Source organism: Typopeltis vanoorti, chromosome 24, assembly GCF_054136105.1.
Source record: "Typopeltis vanoorti isolate ZY-2024b chromosome 24, IOZ_Tvanoo_1.0, whole genome shotgun sequence".
NCBI classification, from domain to species: domain Eukaryota; kingdom Metazoa; phylum Arthropoda; class Arachnida; order Uropygi; family Thelyphonidae; genus Typopeltis; species Typopeltis vanoorti.
Window position 1 is genome coordinate 71,310,151 of NC_143572.1, and position 26,534 is coordinate 71,336,684.

Sequence of the window (26,534 nt, forward strand, 5' to 3'; positions counted from 1 at the left end):
TGCAGGCAATTTTTACAATCTGTGATAAACAGCGGTATTCTCTTTCCCAATTGTTGAAAGAGTTCGATGTGTGAAAATTAACGATACCACACAGATGTTAATAGGCGTTCTGGTCTGAGCTTTTCGACATATTCACGAATATTATTCTCCTCGGAATATTTCCACTATAATTAATGAAAAATGCTTAGAAAACTAAAATGACAAATTCCAGGAGAACTTCTCTTGGAACACTTATTCACCTTCTGCGGAACACTGGTGTTCCACGGAACACAGTTTGGGAAACCCTGGTTTAGCTTATACTTTTCTGGATTTCAAACTACTGTTCTTGAAGCACAAAAATATCAGTTTACATATGACAGTGAGTAAGTGAAACCATTCAAATTGTAATGGACAAAATATCTAAAGTCTTAATTTGGTGCTTTCTCTAATGTTATTAAAAAAAAAAGTTATTGTGGTTGTGTAAAAGTTGATCTTAAGATTGCCTCTCAATTTTTTTTGCAGATTAATGCTACCATACTTGTTAAGGTTTGAAGAATGCTTCAAAGCCATGACTCCAAAAATAGTGTAAGACCTCTAACACAGTCTTTCTCAACCTTCTTTCATGTTTGCCCCATTTTTTAATATTAGTTTTGTGGTCCCACCACCACCTTCCCCCTTACCTTGTGTTGAGACACTGACAAAACCCATAAAAGTTAGCAAAACAAACTAGGAATTAAAATTTTTAAATATTCATATAAATTTAAATACATCATCAAATCTTTCGAAAATTGTATAGATCTGGCATCACTTCACACAGACCGTTGAATCATATTGCCCTTTCGGAAACATTTGCGATTTCATCACGGGAAGTCGAATGTCCTGGAAATGTTTCTGCAAGCATAAATATGGCTTGAAATGGCAAGACGGCAATAACACTGCAACAGTGACTAACAGGGAGAAGTCAATGGTTGGCGTTATTTTACTCCTATTTGCAACAACTGTGATACACGGTATAAAAGCAATCTTTTCTAGTGTAGAAAAATGGATAAATTTTTAATTGGACATAAGCAGGCATTTGACAACTGTGAAGCGTCGATGTCAACAAATTCAGATTCACAGAATATCACTCTGAAAGTAAAATCAAGAAAGTATGCAGCAGAATATTTAGATTTCAGTTTTACAAAGACTGAAGTAAATGATGAAGAAAAATCACTGTGTTATTTGTTCAAATATTTTGGTGGCTGATAGCATGAAACTGAATAAACTTAAAAAACATTTGGATAAACACCTCATAAGGAGTATATGTTAAAAAAGTATGTTAAAACCTCGAGTTCTTTGCTGCCAAACTGAAATGTTTTGAAAAGCAAAAATCTAGAATTAAACAAGCTTTGTCTGTAAATGAAAAAGCTTTACTAGCTTCTTTCAAAGTTGCATATAAAATAGCTAGGTGCAAAAAGCTCCACACTATCAGAGAAGACCTAATTCTGCCAGCTGCAATTGATATTGTGGAAACTATGCTTGGAGAAAGTTTTACTAAACAACTACAGTGCATACCTCTAACAAATGATATGTTCCTCGGCGAATTGGTGATATATGTGAAGATATGAAACAACAACTTTTGTCGAAGCTTTGTGACCAATTATTCTTAATTCAACTTGACGAGGCAACAGATAGAAACAAGGATTGCCATTTAATTGCTTATGTTCGATTTTGCGATGGATTATCAGCAGTTGAAGCATTATTGTTTTGTAAACCAATAGAAAGAAGAGCCACAGCACCTGTATTTTCAAAATATTGGACGATTTTATATGCAAGGCAGACATACAGTGGAAAAATTGTTTTGGAATTTGCACTGATGGTGCTTGAGTTATGTCTGGAAGGTTTAAAAGTTTACAAGCCCTTGTGAGTGAAAAATCCCCACATTGTATTTGGACACGTTGCATGATTCATAGAGAAGCTCTTGCTGCAAAGGAAATGAGTCCTGGTCTAAACATTGTGTTAACAATAGTTATAACCATGGTGAATTATATAAAAATAAGATCCTTAAAATCAAGACTGTTTTCTGAACTCTGCAAAGACATGGCTGGAGTGATTCAGCATTACTATTTTACTGTGAGACAAGATGGTTATCACAGGGAAAATGTTTACAATGTGTTTACAAATTAAGAAAGAAAATCTTCTTGGAAGAGGAAAATCACGAAGAAGCAGAGAAGTTTAGAGACCACTTATTTGCGATGAAATTGAGCTACTTGATGGACATATTCGAGAAACTAAATATATTAAACCTGCAACTCCAAGGAAAAAATACACATCTTAGAAATGAGCAACAAAGTTGATGCTTTTTGTAAAAAAACTAGAGTTATGGAACAAGAAGGTAAAGCAACATAAATTAGAAATGTTTGCAAATGTGGATGAATTTATCAAAACCTACAAGGCAGAAGACCAACACATCAAAGTTTTATTTGCAACTATTGAAAATCATTTAACAATGTTGACAAAGAATTTTAGAAACTATTTTATAAGCGACGACAACATAATGACAGTGTACGAGTGAGTTAGAAACCCATTTCAAATTACTCCTGAAGGTTTCTCAATTGAAGAGTAGGAACAATTTATAGACCTCACATCAAGTGGCGAAATCAAAAGACAATTTGTATCTTAAATTGCTGTTTGAATTTTGGGTTGGTGTTGCAGATGAATTTTTTGCACTAAAGTCAAGAGCTTTTCGTGTACTTTTGCCATTTCCAACATTTTATCTTTGTGAAACCAGATTTTCTGCAGTGGCTGCCTTAAAAACAAAATATGGATCTCAGTTAAATATAGAAAGAACCGCGCGGTTAGCCTAGTGGCTTTGCACTTCGCAACCATATGCCTGGGGAAGGAGTGTCCCAGGTTCGATTCCCGTTGTAGACGTGAGGAATTTGAGGATCTTCCTCAGGCATAGCCAAGTTAGCCGGTCTTGGACGCAGTCAGTAGGGTTTTTTCCGCCAGTTTATCTGGCGTTTTTCATCCTGCAAACAGGCAAACCGGCCCCGTGAACATATGCCTCTACAGTCAAAAATATATCCCTCCCCCAGCGGCAGACCAGGCGACGGGTCGGTTGGGAGTAGTACTAACAAGAAGTCGCATCTAAAAGTAACACGCGGACCCTGCATAGGAAGCGGGAATAACGTGTAGAAGAAGAAGTTAAATATAGAAAGAGAACTAAGAGTATCAATTTCCAATGTATCACCGTCATACACAGGCCCAAAGAAGCCATTAACTTTTATATTTGTTATTGTTTAGTTTTATTTAGTTGTTTGTAGTGGTGAGCTATGGAAATTTTAAACAAAGGGCTTGCATCGTCGAGCAAAAAAAAAAAAAAAGCTAACTTAGCCCGTATAATACTTATAATGCAACTTTGTAGAGCTTCTGACAGATATGATAATTCCTGTAGGATATCAATCATTAATGCTAGATCTTTTAAAAGTTCCAAATTGAGAAGTCGGTTTAAAAAGCTCTTATAATAATTGTTTGATGCAAAATGCTTGCATAAAGCTGGGTAATTTCTCCACACAGCAAGAGCCGTTCATAAACCGCAAGCTGTCCATCATGGTCCAAACACACAGCCAATCTTTTAAAGTAGCAATTATAATACCATGTATACATTCTGCAGTGGTATTTTCTAGTTCTACAAGATTATTAAACAAGAAGAACAAGGGGCTCGCAAATTTGAGAAAAATTTAACAAAGGGCTTGCATTGAGCCCCTTATAGCTCACTGGTTGCTTGGTATATTTTGCAATATTCATATGTTCCTGTAAGTGTAACTAGTTTATTCAATACAGTGGATTTTATACATTTTATGTTTTTCAGAGTGGATTTTATGTTTTTGTTTTTATATTGTTTTTGTGTCAATAAATAGTTTCATTAAATGCTTTTGTTTCAATAAAGTAGTTTTTCAGTTTTTCCTTTGATTTCCACTTTCTTCGCTTTCTTCATGCATCCCAAAGGTTGAAAATCGCTGCTCTAACAACTTCCATATACTACACCTTGGAATTCACTTCACATTAAAAATTAGAAAAAGAAACAAATAGTTATTTGCTTTTCTTGATTACATTAGTCACTCACTTTTCAGATGGTTCACTATCTTTTTCCATTTATAGAAAACCATTGCATGCACTGGTAGTGCATGCAATGGTTTTCTATAAATGGAAAAATATTTAACAAAGGGCTCACGCGAGCCCTTTGGCTGCATTCAAAAACTGAAAAACTACTTTATTGAAACAAAAGCATTTAATGAAACTTTATTGACACAAAAACAATATAAAAACAAAAACATAAAATCCACTCTGAAAAACATAAAATGTATAAAATCCACTGTATTGAATAAACTAGTTACACTTACAGGAACATATGAATATTGCAAAATATACCAAGCAACCAGTGATGGACAGCTTGCAGTTTATGCTCAAAGGTAGTGGAAAAAGATAGTGAACCATCTGAAAAGTGAGTGACTAATGTAATCAGGAAAAGCAAATAACTATTTGTTTCTTTTTCTAATTTTTAATGTGAAGTGAATTCCAAGGTGTAGTATATGGAAGTTGTTAGAGCAGCGATTCTCAACCTATGGGATATCTATATACACAACTGCATCATCATCCATCCCAGAAGTATGGAATTCTCAAAACACAAACTCATAGAGCCAGGGGTTACTTGTTCTAATGATGCAGTTATTTACATGGAACTCAACTATCTTCACCTCACTTTTTTTTTGGCCAATGGCTACTGCTCTTACAAAATAGATAAAACAATGCATGCCCTCCTCCCCTGACAACACAAAAGCAAAACACTACTATTGCTATTCAGGCTGCATTCAAAAAGATAGCCATAGCACTAAGAAAATATCTTAACACCACTCTAAAACCACATATAAAATTAGCAACTCTGATCCACTCTCTCAAGGACAAACATCCATCACTGAGAATATAAGAGATATATTTGCTATTTGCTACCACTATTATGGGAAGTCAGGATTGGGAGTATATGCTTTGAACACTTGTTCACACAGAATTATGTGGAAGAAAACCAGTTGGCTATATAGAAGCCATTACAGGTCAGAGAGATTATTTTCAGTCAGCAGTGGCTACGAAGCATTCTTATAACTTTAACAACACATGGCTTCATTAATTTGCCAAAAATTTGGGAAACAGTCATCTTAAGATCAACTTACACACGACTGTAATAACTTCTTTTATGTATCATAAGAGAGTGCCAAATAAGGACTAGATCTTTTGTCAGTTACAATTTGAATTGTTTCACTTAGTTGTTATTGCATATAAACTGTAACATGTTGTGCTCTGAGGATGCTGGTTTGAAATCCAATGAAATATAAGCTAGTCATTAAACATCCTTTTATAGGTTAGTGTTTTATTTTTTTTTTTTAGTATTGTTAAATAACTTATGAATAGTCTTAGAGCAGTATGCATTTTAAATAACTTCTATATAAGATATAAACAGTGCAAAATACAACAGGGAGGGAATTCATTCAAGATTTGGCATATTTCATTGTGGGAATGCTAACTTTCAACATATCCACCCATCATTTTGGATGCAAAGTATTGCCCGATCCTGAATCAGTTCTGCAGTTTAAGTTATATGCACTGGTCACATTTTTTTTTTATAGCACAAAGATCGTTCAAAAAGAGGTGTTTGTCGAGTTGAGTGAACTTTAGTTTTAACATCCCACAGGAGAAAATCTAATGGAGACTAGTCTGGGGAGCAAGATAGCCATTATTCTTGTCCACTTCTTCTAGTCTGTGTATTAGGAAACAGATCATTTGAAAATTTTCATACATTGCAGGCACCAAGATGTCTTTCTGAAAGACTGCTGTCAGTGAGTCTTATATCCTCATTTCAGCAACAAGGTAATTTGCAGCTTGTTCAAATGAGCCCTCTATTCACAACAGTTCCTCTACAAAAGAATGGACTGATTATGCGTGATTTTGTTATTATGCACACCAGATATCTGCTTTCAGAGAATCTCTTTCATGCTGATGTGAAATGTTGCTTTATCACCAAATAAATTCTTAACAAATGAGTTATGTTTAACATTTTGATTAAAATGATGGCAGAAAGCTGATTTTGCATAGTCTTTTTCTACTCACTTTAGTGGTTTTGGATTATATATGCTTGTAGGTGTCATTTTGTTATGAAAAGTTTGAACATTGCTCTAGGAATATCTAGTTCAAATGAAGCTTATCTTGCTGATTTTTCTAGCCTGTTTTTGTAAAATCATGCTCTACAAACAACACATTCTCATCTTTTACTCCTGGTCTTCCATTCATGGCTTATTGTTAATGTAACTGGTCTCTTTAAATTTTCATCCAATTGTAACTGAATTTCTCTGCGTGCTTCCTTGTTGTAGTGAGTCCTAAATTTTCTTCTGCCAACTGATACAGATTTCAGCTCAGCTTGCCAGAGAACATAGTTGACCTATTCTTCATTTGAAACCATTCAGTGTAGTGTAGGACTTATTACTTGAAAATTATAAGAAATTAGAAACACACGAAAAATTTACAATTTTATTTAAATATCAACTGACTCTTTGTTTTATTTTTTGCCGTTTTTTTAATAACTTCCCTTCTGTATAAGATATAAACAATTCAAGTTGCTCAAGGACTTTATAGACAATGTATGATCAGTAATTGGGGGAGGCAGCACTGCATTTTTCATTTTGTTTACAAAACAGTAACAGGTGTATTTTTTCCCTCTAGATCATGATTAGGAGTATTTTCTTATTTTTGGATCGCACATATGTATTGCAAAATGCAAGTATAGCTTCAATATGGTAAGTATTTAAATATTTTTAAGTTTGCAAGTAGAGAAAAAAAATCATTATGAAATGAATTTGCGAACTGATCTGAAATGCCAGTCTGTTCAGTTAGTGATAGCATTGTCATTATTATACTTAGTATTATCTTCTACTTATAATGTGAGTTTTAAATTTCATTATTGCTTGTGTATGTTAATACAGTACTACTACAGATGCATTTTATTGTTAACGTGTGGCCAAGCTGATAGCACCTCAGTGTCATACAGAGTGTTGTGATGAATGAATGAATGTTTAGTGTATAATAGATAGTAGTTGATATTTATCTTCCAGCATGACATGATAAGAAATACAAAAAGCCATGCTTGGTTTCTGATCATGGACTGGATTGTGATCATTATTTCTTGTCCAATCTAAGACAGGACTCATTATGAAAAGCCATTCTGTGGTGCACTGCATTACATATTTCACTGTATTCATGTCTTGCACACTACAGTTATTTTTGTCTTTAACTGCAAATTTGCAATACTGGATCTATCTGACATTGGATGATGGAGGTTGAAGACTTCGAGGCGCTTAGAATATTGCAGAATCTCAATGTAAACATGGTCATGAGATTGACCAACCTCAGTACTGGGAAGGTGGGCAAAATAGTCCCACCATATAAAGGAGACTCCAAGACAGAGGTAACAAATTATAAGCCAATCAGTATCTTGGCGGGGGGGATATTATTGAAATTGGTAAAAGATAGAATTCAGGACTGAATGGATAGGAATATATACTTTACAAGGAGAAGCATGTTTTTGTAGTGCAGGTTTTGCCTTAGTGATTGCTTACTTTTTTTTTATAATAAAGTGACAATTGAGTTCGATAAGGGAAATGGCCACACAGTGATAGTGCTAGACTTTACAAAGGCATTGGAGAGGATTCTATATAGAGCTCTGTTGTATAAATTGGAGAAAATGGGGATATGAATTTGGTGATTTGGATTATAGGGTGGCTGATGGACAGATATCAAGGAATGGTTTATGGAGGAGTTGTCCTGAAGAGGGCAGGTGACTAGCAGTATACAACTGCACTCAGTACTTGATCCTTTGTTTGTTTAATTTGTAGATTAATGATATAGGAAATGATTTGATCAGAAATATTCAGTTGTTTGCTGATGCAAAACTGGGAAGAGTGATAGTAAATAAAGGTGATGTAGAGATCCTGCAGAATGACTTCAATAGACTGTTAGTATGGACAAAGGTAAATGGCTGCCAATGTGGCCAAGTGTAAGGTGGCATGGTAAGAAGAGATTACAAGCTTTGTGATAAATTGATGGAATTAAATTGCAGGAAATTGATGAAGCCAGAAACTTGGGGGTGATTATGAATAGGGAGTTAGTGAACAGTTCAACATAGTTGTTGAACAACACACTAACAAGAAGGGATAGGGCAGTTATTGCCCCCTTCATAAAGCTTTAATAAGGCCATAACTTATTATATATAACTGTGCACAGATTTAGTCACATAGATTTTGTGGGGAATGAAGAAGTGGTGGAATGGATCTAGAGATCAGTGATAAAGATTGTGGCAGGTCTATGAGCTTCAAAAAATATCTGATAGGTGAAAAGAAAAAGACACAATAGAAGCCATGTCCACACAATTCTTCACTGATAGCTCATTGTGGGGAAAAAAATACCAGAAAATTGAAATTATTATTGTCAGACTCTCCACATTGTACATGCATATCATACACACGATCATATTTTTTTTTTTTAAATAACGAAACCTGTGGTACGATCATAATTAAAAGAAACGCGTATTAACCACAGTGAAAATTATTAATCCAAGCTAAATTTTCCCCCAATATCTCAGCCCTATTTCAGTTCACAATGAACTCAGGCTATTTCGTTTGGCAGGGAAAATTCAATAAAACAAATAGAAGGGACAGCCATGGGTTCGCCACTCTCCTCACCCTTGGCCAATTTCTTTATGGAGACCTTTGAAGAAAAAGCCTTAGCCTCTGCCCCACAAAAACCAACCATATGGCTTCGCTACGTTGATGATGTGTTTGCTATTTGGCCACATGGCTCTGAAACACTCCTCTCCTTCCTTACGCACTTAAACAACCAACACTAGAATCAAGTTCACCCTGGAAAAAGAGGAAAACAACAGCCACCCTTTCCTAGACACACTAGTCACCCGCCAGCCTGATGGAACCTTGGTTTTCTCAGTTTATAGAAAACCCACCCATACAGGCAGATACATTCACCAACAATCCCCCCCCCCCCCCACTGAACTAAATCACATCCTCAACACTTTCTCAGCCAATGGCTATCTCCCCCAAAAAATCCAAAAAATATTAAAACCTACAAACCACAGCCCCCCCTCCACAACAAAGATTACTCTAAATCCATCACCATTCCCTACATCCAAGGCACCTCGGAAAAAATTACCAAAATTTTAAAAAAACATGACCTCACCTCCTGTTACAGGCCTTACAGAAAATTAGCATCCCTTATCCGCTCCACCAAAGACCAACCACTTCCCCTAGACCTACCTGGTGTATACCAGGTCCCTTGCAGTTGTAAACTGTCGTACTTTGGCCAAACAGGCAGGACAGCGAATATCAGAATTTCTGAACACAAGGACTACATCTGGTTTCATAAGTACAGCCATTCTGGTCTTGCAGACCATGCTCTGGATACACGCCACAGAATACAGTGGAAGAAAGCTACAGTAATACACCGTAGCAAATACAATTCGAAAGACTATTTATGGAATCAGCCTCAGCCTTAAGAAACTCCCCAAACCTCAACAAATTTGGTTGTATGCGACTGCCCCAAATTTGGGAGGCATACATCAGCAGACCTTCAGCCCAACGGCCAAGAACACCTACTTAGCCCGCTAGAGGGCACCATCAGGACTTCTAGGAGAACGATAGCTTCATATCTTCATTCTCAGTTACTGTGTTGTAGTGCCTGCGTGCATGTGCCTTTTTGTAAGTTCCTTCTGAAAATGGCAATGTGAAGTTGCTGAAATATCGGAAATATTTATTAAAGTATAATTTAATTTATATTCGTATCTACGTTGTTCAATTCCCTAAGTGATTTAGAAATGCATAACCAACATATAAGCCTGTCTACGAGAATCAACATCATCCACGAAAATTATTTAATCATAAATATTTCATCCTAAGTATCTTAGGACATCATCAGTACAGTAGTTTAAAACAATAATAGGAATAACATACAGTTAGGGCGCATGATTACAATAGAATCTCATTAAACGTGCGTAACGTGTTACAGAAGTAAAAAAAAAAAAAAAAAAAAAAAAAAAATTAACACAATTTTGTATGACAATTTCCCATACTTGAGGAATAGTAAGAACGTCGTTGCGGTTTAAGTTTGGTCTGTGTAGTAGGGCTTCAGAACTTTCTTTGTATAAACATTCATGTTTATGTAAAGATCTATGTAAAAGTTTAGATTTTCCCAATGGATCCTATGGCTTGGATTTTCAATTCCGTGTTGAGAGAGGCCAGATTTCTGTGGTTTAAAAAGACGAATGTGGTCTTGATGTTCCGAAATGCGTTTCTGAACAGACCTACCTGTCTGTCCAAAGTAAGACAATTTGCATGAGCATGGAATCTCCTAAATGCTAGGCAACATCAAAGGTGAGAGCTTGTCCTTAGGAGAAGGTAACAAGTTGTAAATTTGGTTGATAGGTTTGTAAGTAGTAGCAAAATTGTATTTCTTCATAATTTTAGAAAGACATTCGGAGATGCCTTTGACGTAAGGTATGGGAATCCTATGGACTTCTTCCTATCTGGTTTGATGTGTGGAGAAGTGACTGATGATTTTTTGAGTAATTTTAGGATTATATCCGTTTAGGATGGCTGTATTTTTGATTACTTCTAATTCCTGGTTTAAAGATTCTTCAGAGGAGCAGAATTTGTGTGCTCTGGAAACTAATGATTTAATAACGCCAGATTTCTGAGATGGATGATGAGCGGAAGAATTGTGAATGTAGCGACCTGAGAATGTAGGCTTGTGAAAGACAGACATGGCGATGGAACCGTCTTCTTTTCTTTGGATGTGTAAATCCAAAAAGGAGATACCCTGTGGAGATTCTTTTTCTATTGTAAAGTTGATGCGATAATGAAGAAGGTTAGAAACAGTTGTAATTCATGTTCGGGATGATCCCAGACTGCAAATACATTGTCGACATATCTTAACCAAATTTTTGGTTTGGGTTCAAAAGTGAATATTTTTTCCTCAAGGTATTCTAGAAACAAGTTTGCTAGGTTTGGTAATAAAGAAGATCCCATTGCTGTTCCTTCTTCTTGCTTGTAAATTTGACCTTTCCAGGTGAAGTAACCTCATGCAATAACAAACTTGAACAATTCAACTATATCAGATGGAAATTTTTGAGTTAGTAATTCTATTGTTACTTAATGTGGTGAGGTTGTCTGCAAGGATAGAAAAATCAGAACTCCATGGTGGACACAGGAATTTAAAGAGGCAGTGAAGGAAAAGAAGAAAGCATATCAAAAAGTTCCTGGCAAATAAGTCAGCTTGTGCTCTGAGAGAATACAGAGACAAATGTAAGAAAGCCAAACACTCTGTAAAACTAGCTAAACAAAAGTCATAGGAGGACTTTGGCAAGAACATTGAAAATAAATATCAAGGAGGTGGTAAGATGTTCTGGAGGTTGTTAAAGAAGCTTAGAAATGGAGGAAAGAGTGCTGTAAAAGGAGTTAAAGATGATAAAGGTGACATGAAAACGGGAGAAAAAGATATCCTTGAAGTATGGAGTAATTACTTCAAAAAATTGCTAAATGAAACAAAAAGTGATAGCACAGTGGTAAAAAAACACTCAACAGGCATACAATCAGGAATACATATCCATATTTGAAGTAGAAAAAGCCATCAAAGGCATGAAATGTGAAAAGGCAGCAGGAGTAGATGATATTCGACCAGAAATGCTGAAATATGGTGGTATAAAAGTCTTACAGTGGCTGCACTGCATAGTTCAGAAAGCCTGGACAGAGGGACGAATTCCCGATGATTGGAGTAGAGCTCACATAGTACATATATATAAAAACGGAAATAAAACTTATTTGTGAGAATTACAGAAGTATTTCCCTATCGAGTGTTCCTGGCAAGATTTATGCAAGTATAATTGAGAAACGGTTGAGAAGAATTGTAGAAGAAAAGCTTGGTGAAGAACAAGCTGGATTCAGGTCAAATAGAGGCTGTCAGGATCAGATCTTCACTTTACAACAGATAGTTGAGAAAGCATGGGAATATAACGAAAATCTGCATTTAAGTTTTGTCGATCTGGAAAAGGCGTATGACAAGGTGCCAAGAGAGAAGCTATTCAATACGCTACAGTTATGAATGAAAGTCAATGGGGCATTATATCAAGCAATACTTAGTCTTTATTTGAGTTGTAAGTGAGCAGTTAGAATTGAAGGAAGTACATGAAGATGGTTTAATGTTAAATCTGGTGTGAGACAAGGATGTACATGATCCCCTCTGTTATTCATTATCTATATGGATCACATTATGAAGGAAAGTGGTATTAAACATGATATCAAAATTGTAGATGTTAATGTCAGCTCTTTGCTTTATGCGGATGATGTTATACTTCTAAATAAATCTGCTACAAGTTTGCAAGATTCCCTGACTAAATTAAATAACTGTTGTAATATATACGGTATGAAGGTCAGCAATAAAAAGACAAAGACAATGAAAATAGGCAGAATCATTGAAAATATCAACTGGGTTGTGAACGGAGAACCTGTGGAACAAGTAAAACATTTCAGATACTTAGGCATGATTTTTAGTGAAGATGGTAAATTAAATATGGAAATAGACAATAGAATCAACAAAGCTGGTATTGTAGGAAATCAATTGAATAAATTCATATGGAATAAGAGAGAAATTAGTCAGAACACTAAATTAGTTGTATACAAGACAATGTTCAAACCAATTTTAACTTTTGTATCTGAGAGCTGGGTCAGAAGTAAAACACTTGACCAAAGACTAGAGACCGCGGATATGAGAGTCTTTAGAAAGATTAGAGGCATGAACAGATGGCATCAATGGCAATATCACATTAAGAACAAAGATATTAGGAGAGAACTTGACATTGTCAGCATCCAGTAATGCATTAGCAGAGCTAATCTAAGGTGGTATGGACACCTAAACAGAATGGGCGAGGAAAGATTAGCAAAAAAAATGTTCTCTGCCAGGTTGGCAGGAAAACGACCCAGAGGAAAACCAAGATATTGGTGAATTGATACTGTACAATGTGTGTTTGACGATAGAAATATAAAATCTGATAATGTTGGAGTCTTGACAAGTAACAGACTGATTTGGAGGAAAATTGTAGATAGGAAGTTAGTAATGATGTAAATTTTTCATGTAGTACTATTATATCCTGTACACCCCTTGAGGGTACATGGCATGAATTTGATGATGATAGATTTTGAAAAAGCGTTCGACAAATAGGGCTAGATGAAAAAGACGTAAGACTAATAAGAAATCTGTATTGGAGTCAATTAGCTATCATTCAATTAGACAACATTACCATTAGTGATTTTAACGTCTAAAGAGGAATGAGACAAGGATGTGTGCTCTCACCACTCTTGTTCAACATATACTGAGAAGTAATCTTTAAAAAAGGCAGAAGAATGTCCAATGGGAATCACAATAAACGGAAATATTGTTAACAACCTACGATATGCAGATGACACTGTGCTAATTACAGATAACATCGCTGATCTCCGAAAACTCATTGACAGAGTATACATAGAAAGCCAAAGCATGGGAATAAATATAAACATGAACAAGATGAAATACATGGTCTTAAGCAAACATCCAACCTCATCAATGAAACTGACACCCAATAGGGAAAATATCGATCAAGTGTCAAGGTATAAATATCTTGGTTGCTGGCTTAATGAAATGTGGGATCCTGAAAGAGATATAAAGTCAAGGATTGAAGTTGCACGGCAGTCCTTCATGAAAATGAGAATATTATTCTACAATAAAGATCTAAACATAGAAGTCAGATGTCGAATGCTGAAATGTTACTTCTGGTCCATTCTGCTCTATGGAGTTGAAACATGAACATTGACAACCATCAAGAAAATTGAAGCCTTTGAGATGTGGCTGTATAGAAGAATGCTAAAGATATCATAGACAGAAAAAATTTACAATGAAGATGTCTTAAAATCCATTGGCAAAGCCAAAGATCTCATACAAACAATCAAGAAACAGAAAAATCATCATAATTTGGCCACATCATGAGAAACGGCAAATACGAACTTCTACAAACTATTTTGGCAGGAAGAATTGATGGCAAAGGAGCTAGAAGAAGAAAAAGAATATCTTGGTTTGACAACATCAAGACGTTGACAGGAAAGAGCAGCATACAACTGTTCAGATTAACTGAAGAATGCAGTTTGTTTGCCAAGATGGTCGCTGACCTTCGATAGAAGATAGCACCATAAGAAGAAGAAGATATATATATCAGGTTTTGAAACCGAAGTATGGTGTCTTACTCCTGAAGAATGAAATAAAAACACTACTTGTGGTCATCCCATAATTTGCTTAGTAATTATTTATAGCATAACCTAGTGAAAACAACTCTTAACATCTATCACTAATATTCATTTCTAATAATCTCTTACCAACTGCAAAAGACAAACCTTTCACCTTTGTCTCTGACTGGTTCTGGTCATACACAACAGAGGATTGGAAGTAAAACACAGTATCCTTTAGAATGGGCCTTGTTCCTTCTCCAAAGAAGCAGTTTTAAATATGAACATCCTTTCAAAGGAAGTTCTGAATCTCTGTTATACCAGCCCAATTTGAATTGTAATGATTGCCCCCTCCCACCAAACCAGAAAAAAAAGTTTGGGAGATTAAATGTAAATATCAGAAATGTTTTGTATTGTATTTGATGTAATCCTTCTAGCATACAGCACTTGCTGTTATTGCTTAATCCCAGCTTTGTATACTGTCTCTTTAACTTGCTTGTTTGTTCCGTACTGATGATGTACCATTAGTTTCAGCGTGAAATGTTTGTGCTATTTTTTAAAATTTATTTACCGCGTCTAACATGTTTTCTCTCTCTCTTTCTCAGCTACATACAAATCAGGTGTGACAATGTGCAGTTCACTACCAGGCGAAAGTAAAAAATGGTGTGCACCAGTCAGTGTACATTAATTTGCAACATAGTACATTAATTACTTTCTTATTTTAAAAAAACATGATGTGAATCACAGTAGGAAATTTAGTGAATGTAATCATAGAATAGATGTTAATATTGAGGGTTGTGAAACTTTATCATAGAAAAACTTTACTAGAGTAAAGAAATATGGAAAAGGTGAATGTTGAAAATGATGATATAAAAAATTCACTTTCATATTTACCACGGATGAATTTTTCCAAATAAATTGATAGCATTAATCTGAATATCAAAACAGGAATTAAAGATAATTTTTTTTATTTTGTTGTTTGTGTAGTAATATTTATAATGCATTTTTTATTATGATCAAAGCAGTTTAACAGTGCATTTGGAAAAGCTAACCTGCTTCTCTTCCGTCCTCATGACGGGTTGAGTTCCATATGGATAAGAGCCTTCCACCATTCTCTGTCCAAAGCAAGCTCTTTCATATACCAGTAGCTTTGAAAGTCCAGTGCTGTTCTAAGACTTTATGCCATGTTAATCTTGGTCTTCCCCTTGGTCTTATGCTCTCCATAGTGCCCTCTGATACTATGCAAGGAAGTCTGTCTGATTCCATTCGCACAATGTGACTAAACCAGCAGAGTTGATGCTTTTTAATGTGTTAAGAATTGTTGAGTTAAGGATATTCAAATCTTGCAACACTTGTTCATTAGTCTTATGTTCTGTCCAATGAGTTCTGCTGATTTTACTGATGCATTTCATTTCAAAAAGCCAACAATTTCCCCTGCTTCTTTTTTTTTAAGGTCCAAGTTTTCTGCCCTGTAGAGAACTGTTGGTAATATTATACTTTCATAAGATTTTATTTTTAGCACTGTAGGAATTTTGTTGTTTTAGGATGGAAGGGAGACTTCTCAGAACAGTAATAGAAGGTAAAGTTCCTGGAAAAAGAGGCAGGGGTAGACCATCAATGAGATGGATGGCGTGTGTGGAGGAGTAGGAATTTTGTTGTTTTTCCAAATTTTATCAAGTTTATTTATCATTGACCATGCTGTGGAGATCTGTGTTTTATTGTTGCTGTGTCATTGAAATTTGAAGTCAAATATGCTCCTAGGTAATTAAAACCATTAAATTTGTTCTATGGTTTCCTGATTAAGTGTTATCTGTATATCTTCCAATTTTCATCATCTTTGTTTTACTTGAATTTATAATCATATTATAATTTCTGCAGGTTTCTTATAATTTTGTAAGCTGGTATTGGAGATTTGATTTGTTATCTGTTATAATTGCTACATCATCTGCCTATATGAAATGTATGATGGGTCTTCCATTGACTTTTGTTTGACTACCATACTTCTTTAATGAGCTCTTGGATGAGAATGTTAAAAAGGCATGGGGAGAGTGGGCATCCTTGCATAACTCTCTCATTTGATTTCAAGTTTGTTTGGTGATATTTTTATATTGAACTACTGCACTGCTATTCTAATAGCAGCTTCATGTCTTTCTTTGTTAATATTTTAATAAGTTTTTTTCTATTGACAGAATCAAATGCTTGTTTAAAATCTACAAAACAGTAATAAAGATTTCTCCCATTGTCCAATGTGATTTTGGCCAGACTGTGAAGAGTAACGTTTTTTCTAAAGCAAACTTGTTCTTCTATTAGCTGTCTATAAATGTTATTTAGATGATTCTGTATTATTTTTTACAAAGATTTTGTAAGAGTGGCAAAGAAGAGTAATTGGACTATAATTGTTACATTTTTGAACATCCAGATTATTCTTAGATAGATAGTCTGAATGTAAATAACTCTAAAATATGATTCTGATGTTTTATAATAGAAACATAATATTAGAAAGAATGGAATTAAATGAACAGGCAAGAATTCAAACAAGCAGAAAATTTCAAAAAGTCAAAAACTTATTCATTTTGTTAATGCTTTTCGTAATGGCATTGAGAGAACTGCTGTTGCGAAATACACATGGCGATATTCTGACTGTGTTTGTTGTCTCTAACTACATATTTTTATTGTTGTATGCCGACACATGCAAAAAAACTGGATCGTTTGGTGTCATTTCTGAATGTGGCATGGAGTTCAGAATAATGTGATTCAAGTAGTACAGTGCAGTCGTGAAACAAGTGCCTAAAGAATGTTCTTCTTAGAATTCTTAAAAAGACTTTTTGGAGAGCACTAGATAAAGATCCAGTTATTCGGGAAATACATTAACAGTTCCTTTCTTCTCTCTAATCACTTGTTCACATGACACTGTCGTGTTATAGGTCTTTAGACCTTTTCTGTGTGGGATTGATTTATTAAAAAAAAAAATTTTTTTTTTTAATAAATTTTCTGATTGCATAAAAGCATCAGTATGTGTGAAAAGTTTCAGAACAGGAATGCACAGCAGTGGAGCATTTTGGATGTATAGACTATATTCACGACAATCAACATAGTGATAGTAAACGACAGGTATTATTATAACATGCAGAAATGTGCATCCAAATAAGTAGCAGACATTAATGACTATTATTATATTGGCACCTCCATGGAATCTAAAGACATCGTGGGAGACCCAATCTATCAGGACAGTAGTGCTAATGGTTGATCAAATTAGTGTGACTTTAGCATACTATGTGGATTGGAACATAGCTTGTTTCTTTATATAAATATATATACTCCAGATGATGACCTTGATATGAAGGTTGAAACATTGATGATTATTTTGGTTTATATTAAACTGAGGTTTTACTATAACATGATGATTGTTTCCATAATTTTTTTAAAAATGAATGCTAATCACCCTGTAACTATGACAAAGGATTTTACATACAACTGGAATTTATGGGTGTGAAAATCTCCCCTACCTTCATTTAAAAAGTACTTATAGAGATCTTCACATCATACATGCCATTTTGCCTTGTCTTTTTGGCAAAGAACATTCTATTCATCCATGTGTTATTGATTTTATATTTTTGTTCAGATACACTGCACAGTAGATGTATAACCATACAGATAGAATAGGTTTTATTCACAGTTCTATCCATATGCATATAACTACTCTGCTCTAGTTGGCCAGTTGAATTTTAATGAAATTTAGGACCATCACTATAAAATTGTCTCAATTTTGATGTAAACATATTTTTTTTTTTTTTTTGTGTGTGTGATTTCAAATGTGTTGAAATTATTGTGCACTGTATTGGTGGAGCTGTGTTTTAGGAGGGTGAATGAAATTCAAGATCTTTGGTTGATGATCGACATTAGTCTGAAGTTTTAGAGGACCCATTATAAGTGTTGCAAAGACTACAGCAGCTGCACATTGCTATTAATAAGAAAAATAATGCATTAGCCAGATTACATAAACTGTTGTACCTAGTTTTGTCATCTAGTTTCCATTGTGATGTGGAGATACTGGAGAGTGTCTCCACATCACAATGGTGATTTAGGGATTTTACAATATTAATACAGAGGAGATCATAAAAAGAGTGGAAGTTGAGAGCAGAATGAGAGGCCTTGGAAGTTGTAGTAAAGAGGGGGATGATGAAGATTTAAGGTTTAAATGATGCAAGGACAGCAAAGGTTGTACTGCATCCTATCGAAGGTTATAGCAATACACAAGGTAAGACAATCACAAACATCTATGCCTGAGCGGGATTCGAACCCATGACCTGTTGGTTGGAGAGCGGGTTCGCTAACCACTCGGTCAGCCGGGCTGGCAGTGAAGAGGGAAAGTGAGGAGTAGAATTCTTGGAGAGTGATGGTAGGTGAATAAATGCATTGCCAGAATGTGCTCTAAATGCTTTTGGTGTAAATGAATTAAGGTTCAGTATGATAGATTGAGTGAGACCTCTCATGATGAGTCCGACTCCATGGAGGTTGGTATGATGATGATAATAAATAATTAATGAAAATTAACATTTAGGATTTTTACTGAAACTTTAGTTATATGAGCTTTATCTTAAGTTTTTATTTGCAAAATTAGCCAAATGATGTTATTACAGTTGACATAAATAGCCTATGTATTAGCCAAAAATAGTTTTGGTTGTTGCTGTGATAATGAATAATATAACAGTATAAAAATACTACTGTAAAGCAACTTCCCACCTCCCTTGCATCTTAGCATTACATTATCATAATTTGGGCATGAAACCCTTTGTGCTTAAATTGTAGTAAAAATAAATAGCAAATAAATCTGATCAAGCATCCACTCCAAACCAGTAAGTAAGTGACATTTGAAGGATTTCACAATAAAATTTATTATTTGGCTGAACTCCACAAATGTAAAATCTTTTGTTATTATTTTGATTGAGTTAATTTTAAATTGTTTAATATTTGTATGGTATTCCAATTAAGACTTTTCCAGGTGCAGACTGTGGAACAGATCATGAATTATTAGTGGTTATGATACGTGTAAAATTACGAAGCTGAAAACAACACAAATGTTGATCAGATATGATCTTGGAAATATACCAGCTGAATACAATATTATTATACAGAACAGATTCAACACACTATTTGTGTGAAAGAGAACCAGATAAACTATGGGAAGAGATTAAAGATATAATTAAAACAGAAGCAAAGAAGAATATTCCAACAGTTTGTAAGAAGAAACAGTTTAAATGGCTGTCAGAAGATGCCATCAAAACTGCTCAGGAAAGGAAGAAAATGAAGGCCACAGGAAATTTGCAGTAAGTACGGCATTTGAATGCAGAGTTTCAATGACAAGTCAGAAGAGATGAGGAAAAATACTTTAACCAGGAATGCCAACAAATAGAAGACCAAAACGAGAGATCTTTTCAAAAAGATCAAGGAAAAAACAGTGAAGTTCAGCACCAAGGTGACAATATTGAAAAGTAAACTCAAAGGATATCTAACAGAAGCTGCAGACATCAAAGAAAGATGGAAAGAGTATACAGAAGTTCTTTACAAAAAGGATGCCAGAATTACTGAGAAATTTGAAGAGCAGGAGCCAGTGAGGTGAAGAGTGCCCCACCTCACTTCACTGGAGAGTGAAGTGAGGTGGGGCACTGCAACAGCTATCCAGTAAGAAAGCACCGGGAGGGGATGGAATACCTATTGAGCTGCTCAAAGCAGGAGAATAGGCAGTTAAAATTTTAACAGCTCTATGTCAGCGAATGGCCGCGCGGTTAGCCTAGTGGCTATGCGCTTCGCAACCATATGCCTGGGGAAGGAGTGTCCTAGGTTCGATTCCCGTCAGTGACGTGAGGAGCTGAAGGATCTTCCTCAGCCATAGCCAAGTTAGCCAGTCTTGGGCGTGGACAGCAGGGTTTTTTCCCCAGTTTATTCTGGGGTTTTTCATCCCGCAAAGCAGGCAAACTGGCCTTGAGAACTCAACACTACAGGCCATAGGATACACCGGGGCATAAGGCTGACCACCTTATCCTGTAAACGGAGTGAGGTCCGATGATCAATGGACCCTTGACACTGCAAGGTAAAAGAAGGTATAAGGAAGATGGGATGTCAGTGAATTTGGATCACAACTACATGGCCTAGGGAATGGAAAAAATCAGTTTATATACCTTTATTGAAGAAAGGCGATGCAAGAGAGTGCAAAAATTACAGAACTATAGCACTGATTTCTCATGCAAGTAAAGTCCTACTTAAGATCATTCAGAAAAGACTGGGAACCATTCATGAAGAGCGAAATGCCAGATGAACAGGCAAGATTTCGAAAAGGCAGAGAAACAAGAGATCACATCGCCAAGGTGAGATGGATAATAGAAAGAGCTCAAGAATATCAAAAGAATGTCTACCTTTGTTTCCTTGACTATAGTAAGGCTTTTGACTCTGTAGATCAAAACTGTGGAATGTAGAACAATGGGCGTACCATAGCATTTCATTATCCTTCTGAGGAATCTTTATTATGAACAAGAAGCTACTGTCCGAACAGATCTTGGCGAAACTGAGTATTTCAGAATAGATAAAGGGGTGTGACAAGGATGTATTTTATCTCCATACCTGTTTAACTTGTACAGTGAATACATTTTAAGAATGGCAGGGCTGGAGGAGTCTTCAGTTGAAATTAAAATTGACCTTAAACTTAACCTCAAAAGGAAAAGTTATGGCAACATGTGAACTTAATGATTTTGAAGTAGATGAGGAGAAAATGGAAGCAATTAACGATTTTGTGCTCCTAGGATCCCGAATTGATAAAAATGGGTATTGTACTGAAGAAGTTAGAAGATTATTACTCGGAAAGAAAGCAATGACAAATTTAAGCAAGATCTTTAAAGATATTAGCCTCGCAACAAAAATCAGAATCATGAAAGCAATGGTATTCCCTCTGGTACTGTGTGGATGTGAAAGTTGGACCCTGAGAAGGAGTGAAAGAAGGAAGATAGATGCATTTGAATTATGGGTTTGGAGACTCTTACTAAGAATACTATGAACTGCAAAGCAAACCAATAAATCTGTGATAGACAGAATAAAGCCAGACTGCTCTCTCGAAGCTATGATAATCAAGCAAAAATTGTCATACTTTGGAGATATTATGTGAGCAAATGACATTTGGAGAAGATGATGATGCTAAAGTTGATGGAAGTAGGAGAAGAGAAAGACCAAGAATTAGATGGGCGGATCGAGTTAAAGAAGCAACTGGAATGCACCTGGAAATTCTGAAAGATATGGCCAGGGACAGATCTGAATGGAGAGCGTATGTTCATAGAATCACCAGGAGTCGAAAAACGACTCGATGGAACATAACACACATGTTCCAATTAAGCTGCATGATCTTAATGTTAACTAATAAGCAAATGCATTTATGATAAGCTTATTACAGTATCCATTTACTATATTAAGTAAATGAATGCTGTAATTTATTCTTATAAAAGAGGCAAAACGTTTTTTGATTTTTTTTTGTTGTTGTTTTAATTATTTTCTTTATAGATAATGCCGTTAGTGATTAGATGTCCAGTGTCATATGATATTGGTGAGATTATGCTGGAAGAAACTGATCATGCTAGGGATCTTGGAGTTTTAGTGGACAGGAAGTTGAAGTTCAAGGGCAATATAGTAAATGCAACACAGAATAATTGCAATGCCAAAATGAATCTTGACATGCAAAGATAAGTCATTTTGCCTGTTTAGAAGGCGTTGATAAGACATCACTTGGACTATTGCACACCGGTTTAGTCTCCTGGTTTCCATGGTGATTTGATACAGTGTAAAGTGCACAGGACAGTGATAAAAACAATATCAGGATTTGGAATATTGATTATGAAGACAAATTTGGAATTTGTAACCTTCAGACCCTAGCAAACAGGAGAAAGAGGTTTTATATGATCGGGACTCACATAATGACAAACTGCACAGTTTTCATAAAATGTATTGCACATTATAGCACTCAATTATTTTGTAATATAATCAAATTAGAAAATAAGGGTCCTACAGGATTTCAGTAGATGGAAATTTTCATTTTATGGAGAGCGAGGAAAAGGACACAAGGGCATCCTTGGAAGTTGAGAATGAATGCTGTCAAGATGGGGGTGAGGACTAAATTTTCTCTCATAGAGTAGTGCACAATTGGAATGGATTGCCATTGGATGTGGTGTGTGCAAGTAGTGTGAATGAATTCAAGAACAGGTATGATAGCTGGTGCTATGGCCTCCCTCACTAAGTTCATGACTTCTTGGAGGTCTCTGTTAATAATAACTATAATGACAAACTGCACAGTTCATAAAATATATTGCACATTATAGTACTCATCTAAGACACACCATTTCTTATTGTGTAATGTAATCATATTAGAAAATAAGTGATTATATTTTATTAGCAATAATGCAAAATTAATGAATTTTTAATATTTGCTTGATTTCCACTAAATGAAATACAGCTGCATGCTTATTTTATTTTTGAGCCCCCCCCCGTTCTGAAAACCAGTTATTCTCACTTATTCAGAGGATCAAATGTTGTGTATCTCATCAATCATATTTGAAGTAGCATTGTAAAAACTGTTGGAGTAATCTGTATTTAAATTTTAAAAAAAAAGTTTTTTTGTTTTTTTTTTCATTATATTGTTGTAACTTTCTTTCTTTAGGGATATGGGTTTGGATATGTTTAGGATGCATATCATTAGTAATTCCTTAGTTCAGACAAGGACAGTGGAAGGTTTGCTAATGCTAATAGAAAAGGAAAGAAATGGAGAAACTGTAGATCGAGGATTGCTCAAAAATTTGTTAAGGATGCTCTCAGATCTTCAGGTAAATCTTCAAGTTTGTTTATGATAAAGAAAACATGTATTAAGGCATGATTATTATTCACTGTATTTTCTTATTTTACTTTACTTTTTTTTTTTTTTGAAAATCTAATTATATTTACAGAGATTTTTAGTGATGTTTATTTAAAACTTCCTACGAAAAACCTTCCATCAAAGTAATTTATATATAATACTGTCGAGCATCCTCAAAACAGTTACTCACCAAACCAGGGCTATTTGTTCAAATGACACAGCCCTGGAAACCGAGCTCAGGAACTTTCACAACACCTTTTTAGCCAAAGAAAGAATTCTAAAAATGGAGGAAAACTCATGTAAAAGACTATTACTGTGGATTTATACAAATATATACATAAACAGAATGAATTTAGGAAAGATTAGCAGATTTAATATATATATATATATATATATTTTTTTTTTTTTTTTTTAAATAAGAAATTATTAACTTTATTTAGTTATTTTACATTAGCTACTCAAGTGGTGCTTTTTAGAATTGTCTGTTATTGCTTAATTGTTGTTCTGTGATCCAGTACTGACAATGCCTGTGATGCTTAGGTGAATATTCTACAGTAATAAAGTTTGTTAGTTTTCCTCTGTTTTCAGAATTCTTTTGATTATGCACTCACAGTATTTCATTACTAAAACTTTTTTTTAGCCAATAGCTACAGCCCATATAATAAAATATTGCATGCACTCCTTACTCTTCCAGCACACAGGATCACAGCAAAACCATTCCCATCCCATATGTTAAGGGTATATCAAAAAAATGGCCAAAGTTCTTCGCAGATATGATCTCCATGCCACTTCATACTTTCTCCTAAAGCTTGACTGCATCCTCTGGAACATTCCAGAGCATATAAAGTTCCTTGTGCTTGAAGTTTGTGCTACTTTGGACAGACTGGTAGATCAGTTAACATCTACCTTGAAGAACACAAAAATTACATCCACAATTATCTGTATGGCAAGTCAGGATTGGCAGACCATGCTCTCTTTCACAAAGGATCAAATGGAGGAAAGCATCTTTATTACATAGGAGTTGTTATAGGTCTGAGAGACTATTTTTAAAATCAGGCATCAGCTTTGAAACACTCACTAACCTGAACAAGTGTTGTTACATTAATTTCTTCCAGAAATTAATGTAACAATAGGTCTTCCAAAGATCTGAAAGATTGTCATTTTAAGACCTGATAGCATGACTGCTCTAAATTATCTGACCTATACAGCTAGTACTATGCAAGGACATTAGGTGTTATTTACATTTTAAATTGTTTCTACACTTACTTAGTTTAGTGCTGTATGCCTATCACAGTTATTGTTCTTTGATGCTGGTTAGAAAACCAGCAAAATATTAGTGAGTTTAATAGATGTATATATTTTCTTCTCTTGGTGTTGTTTATACTGTAAAACATTATTATGAATCATCAACACCTAAGCTTTTCTGTACATAGTAAGAAGTTCATTTTAACTTTAGGTTGGAACGCAGGGACATCCCATTACAATAAAACTTTTGTTATTTTTTGTTGATTCTATAATGTTTAAAGTGTTTTAACATATGCATTCATTATTCTTGATTCAAGAAAGCACTGCTGACTAGAGGCTATACATAGCCACATTGCAACACAAAGAATAACCATTTTAAACATCACTTATTTAATATGGAAACATTGATGTATTTTACTGTATTATTGTGTGAGAGAGAGAGAGACATCTTCAAGACCGAGCAAACTGTGAAGGATATTAATTATTAATATATCTTTCTTATTTGACTGGAAATTTATTTAGCATGAATGATGTTTTGTTGAATGTAATTGTTAAGTGGAAAGTCAAGAAAAATGTTTAAAAGAAATGCTTAATTAACCATTGTGAAATGTTGAAAATGCAAACTCCAACTCAACTTGGAGTCAAATTTAGTATTTTCAATATATTTTGTAGTTAATTGAACAGTTTTTTTAAAAAATGTTTTAATATTTTTAAAAATAAGAAAAGCATTATTTGCATCTTCTCCTTTCTACATATTAGGCCTACTGGCCTGTTACAGAGCTATCTTAAGCCTTTCTAAGTCGTACCCATCCTGAGGATAAGGTGACCCTCTGCCTCTCAGTATATTTTATAGCTGTAGCTGCATGTGTTCACAGGGCCAGTTTGTCTGCTTGCAGGATGAAAAACCCCAGATAAAGTGGGAGAAAAAGACCAGCAAGAGAAAATTTCTCTTGCTGGTCGGACAGTAAGAGAAAAACCTTGCTGTCCAACCATGACCAAGACCGGCTAACTTGGCAAAGACTGAGAAAGATTCTTAAGCTCCTCATGTCGGTGACTGGAATCGAACCCAGGACACTCCTTTCTCAGGCATGTGATTGTGAAGCGCATAGCCACTAGGCTAACTCCGTGGACGCTTATTTGCATATACTTTTTTCTTTTTTTTTGTTCTAAAAAGCATTACATGTCAAGACAATCTTTTCAAGACAAAGTCATGACAAAGTCAAAGCTACATGCAAAAATCTATTATGCAGTTAATTAACTGAACAAATTTGTAATAAAAACATAACGTAAGAAGCCTGAATGGCAAAGAAATGGAGCTAGCTGAGGAATTAGATAAGTACCAGATTGACATAATAGGGGTGACTGAAACAAAAAAGACCAAAACTGGTGAGATCTTTCTGAGCAATAAATACAAAATGTTATATTCATGGTAATAGACAACAGAATCAGCAAAGCTGGTATCGTGGGAAGTCAATTGAATAAATTCATATGGAATAAGAAAGAAATTAGTCGGAACACTAAATTTGCTGTATACAAGACTGTGTTCAAACCAATTTTAACTTATGGATCTGAGAGCTGGGTCAGAAGTAAAACACTTGACCAAAGACTAGAGACCGCAGATATGAGAGTCCTGAGAAAGATTAGAGGCGTGAACAGATGGCATCAATGGCAATATCATATTAAAAATGAGGATATTAGGAAAGAACTTGACATTGTCAGCATCCAGGAATGCGTTAGCAGAGCTAATCTCAGATGGTATGGTCACTTAAATAGGATGGGAGAGGAAAGATTAGCAAAACAAGTGTTCTCTGCCAGGTTGGCAGGAAAACGACCCAGAGGAAGACCAAGATATAGGTGGATTGATACGGTACAAAGTGCCTTAGACGATAGAAACATAAGATCTGATAATGTTGGAGTCTTGACAAGTAACAGACTGATTTGGAGGAAAATTGTAGATAGGAAGTTAGTAATGATGTAAATTTTTCATGTAGTACTATCATATCCTGTACACCCCTTGAGGGTACATGGCAGGAATTTGATGATGATGATGATGTTATATTCAGGCAATGACAATCAAGGAA

At 35.1% G+C, this 26,534-nt stretch overlaps 1 protein-coding gene across 2 annotated transcripts in view; it reads left to right on the forward strand.

The window, feature by feature from the left end:
* The window catches only part of Cul4 (cullin 4), a 276,936-nt gene that overhangs the window by 67,561 nt on the left and 182,841 nt on the right, over window positions 1–26,534 (forward strand). For both annotated transcript variants that reach the window (XM_090414048.1, XM_090414051.1), the window contains 2 exons: window positions 6,733–6,806; window positions 23,017–23,179. In XM_090414048.1, the coding sequence (XP_090270174.1) occupies window positions 6,733–6,806; window positions 23,017–23,179 (237 nt within the window). The remainder of the gene's footprint in view (window positions 1–6,732; window positions 6,807–23,016; window positions 23,180–26,534) is intronic.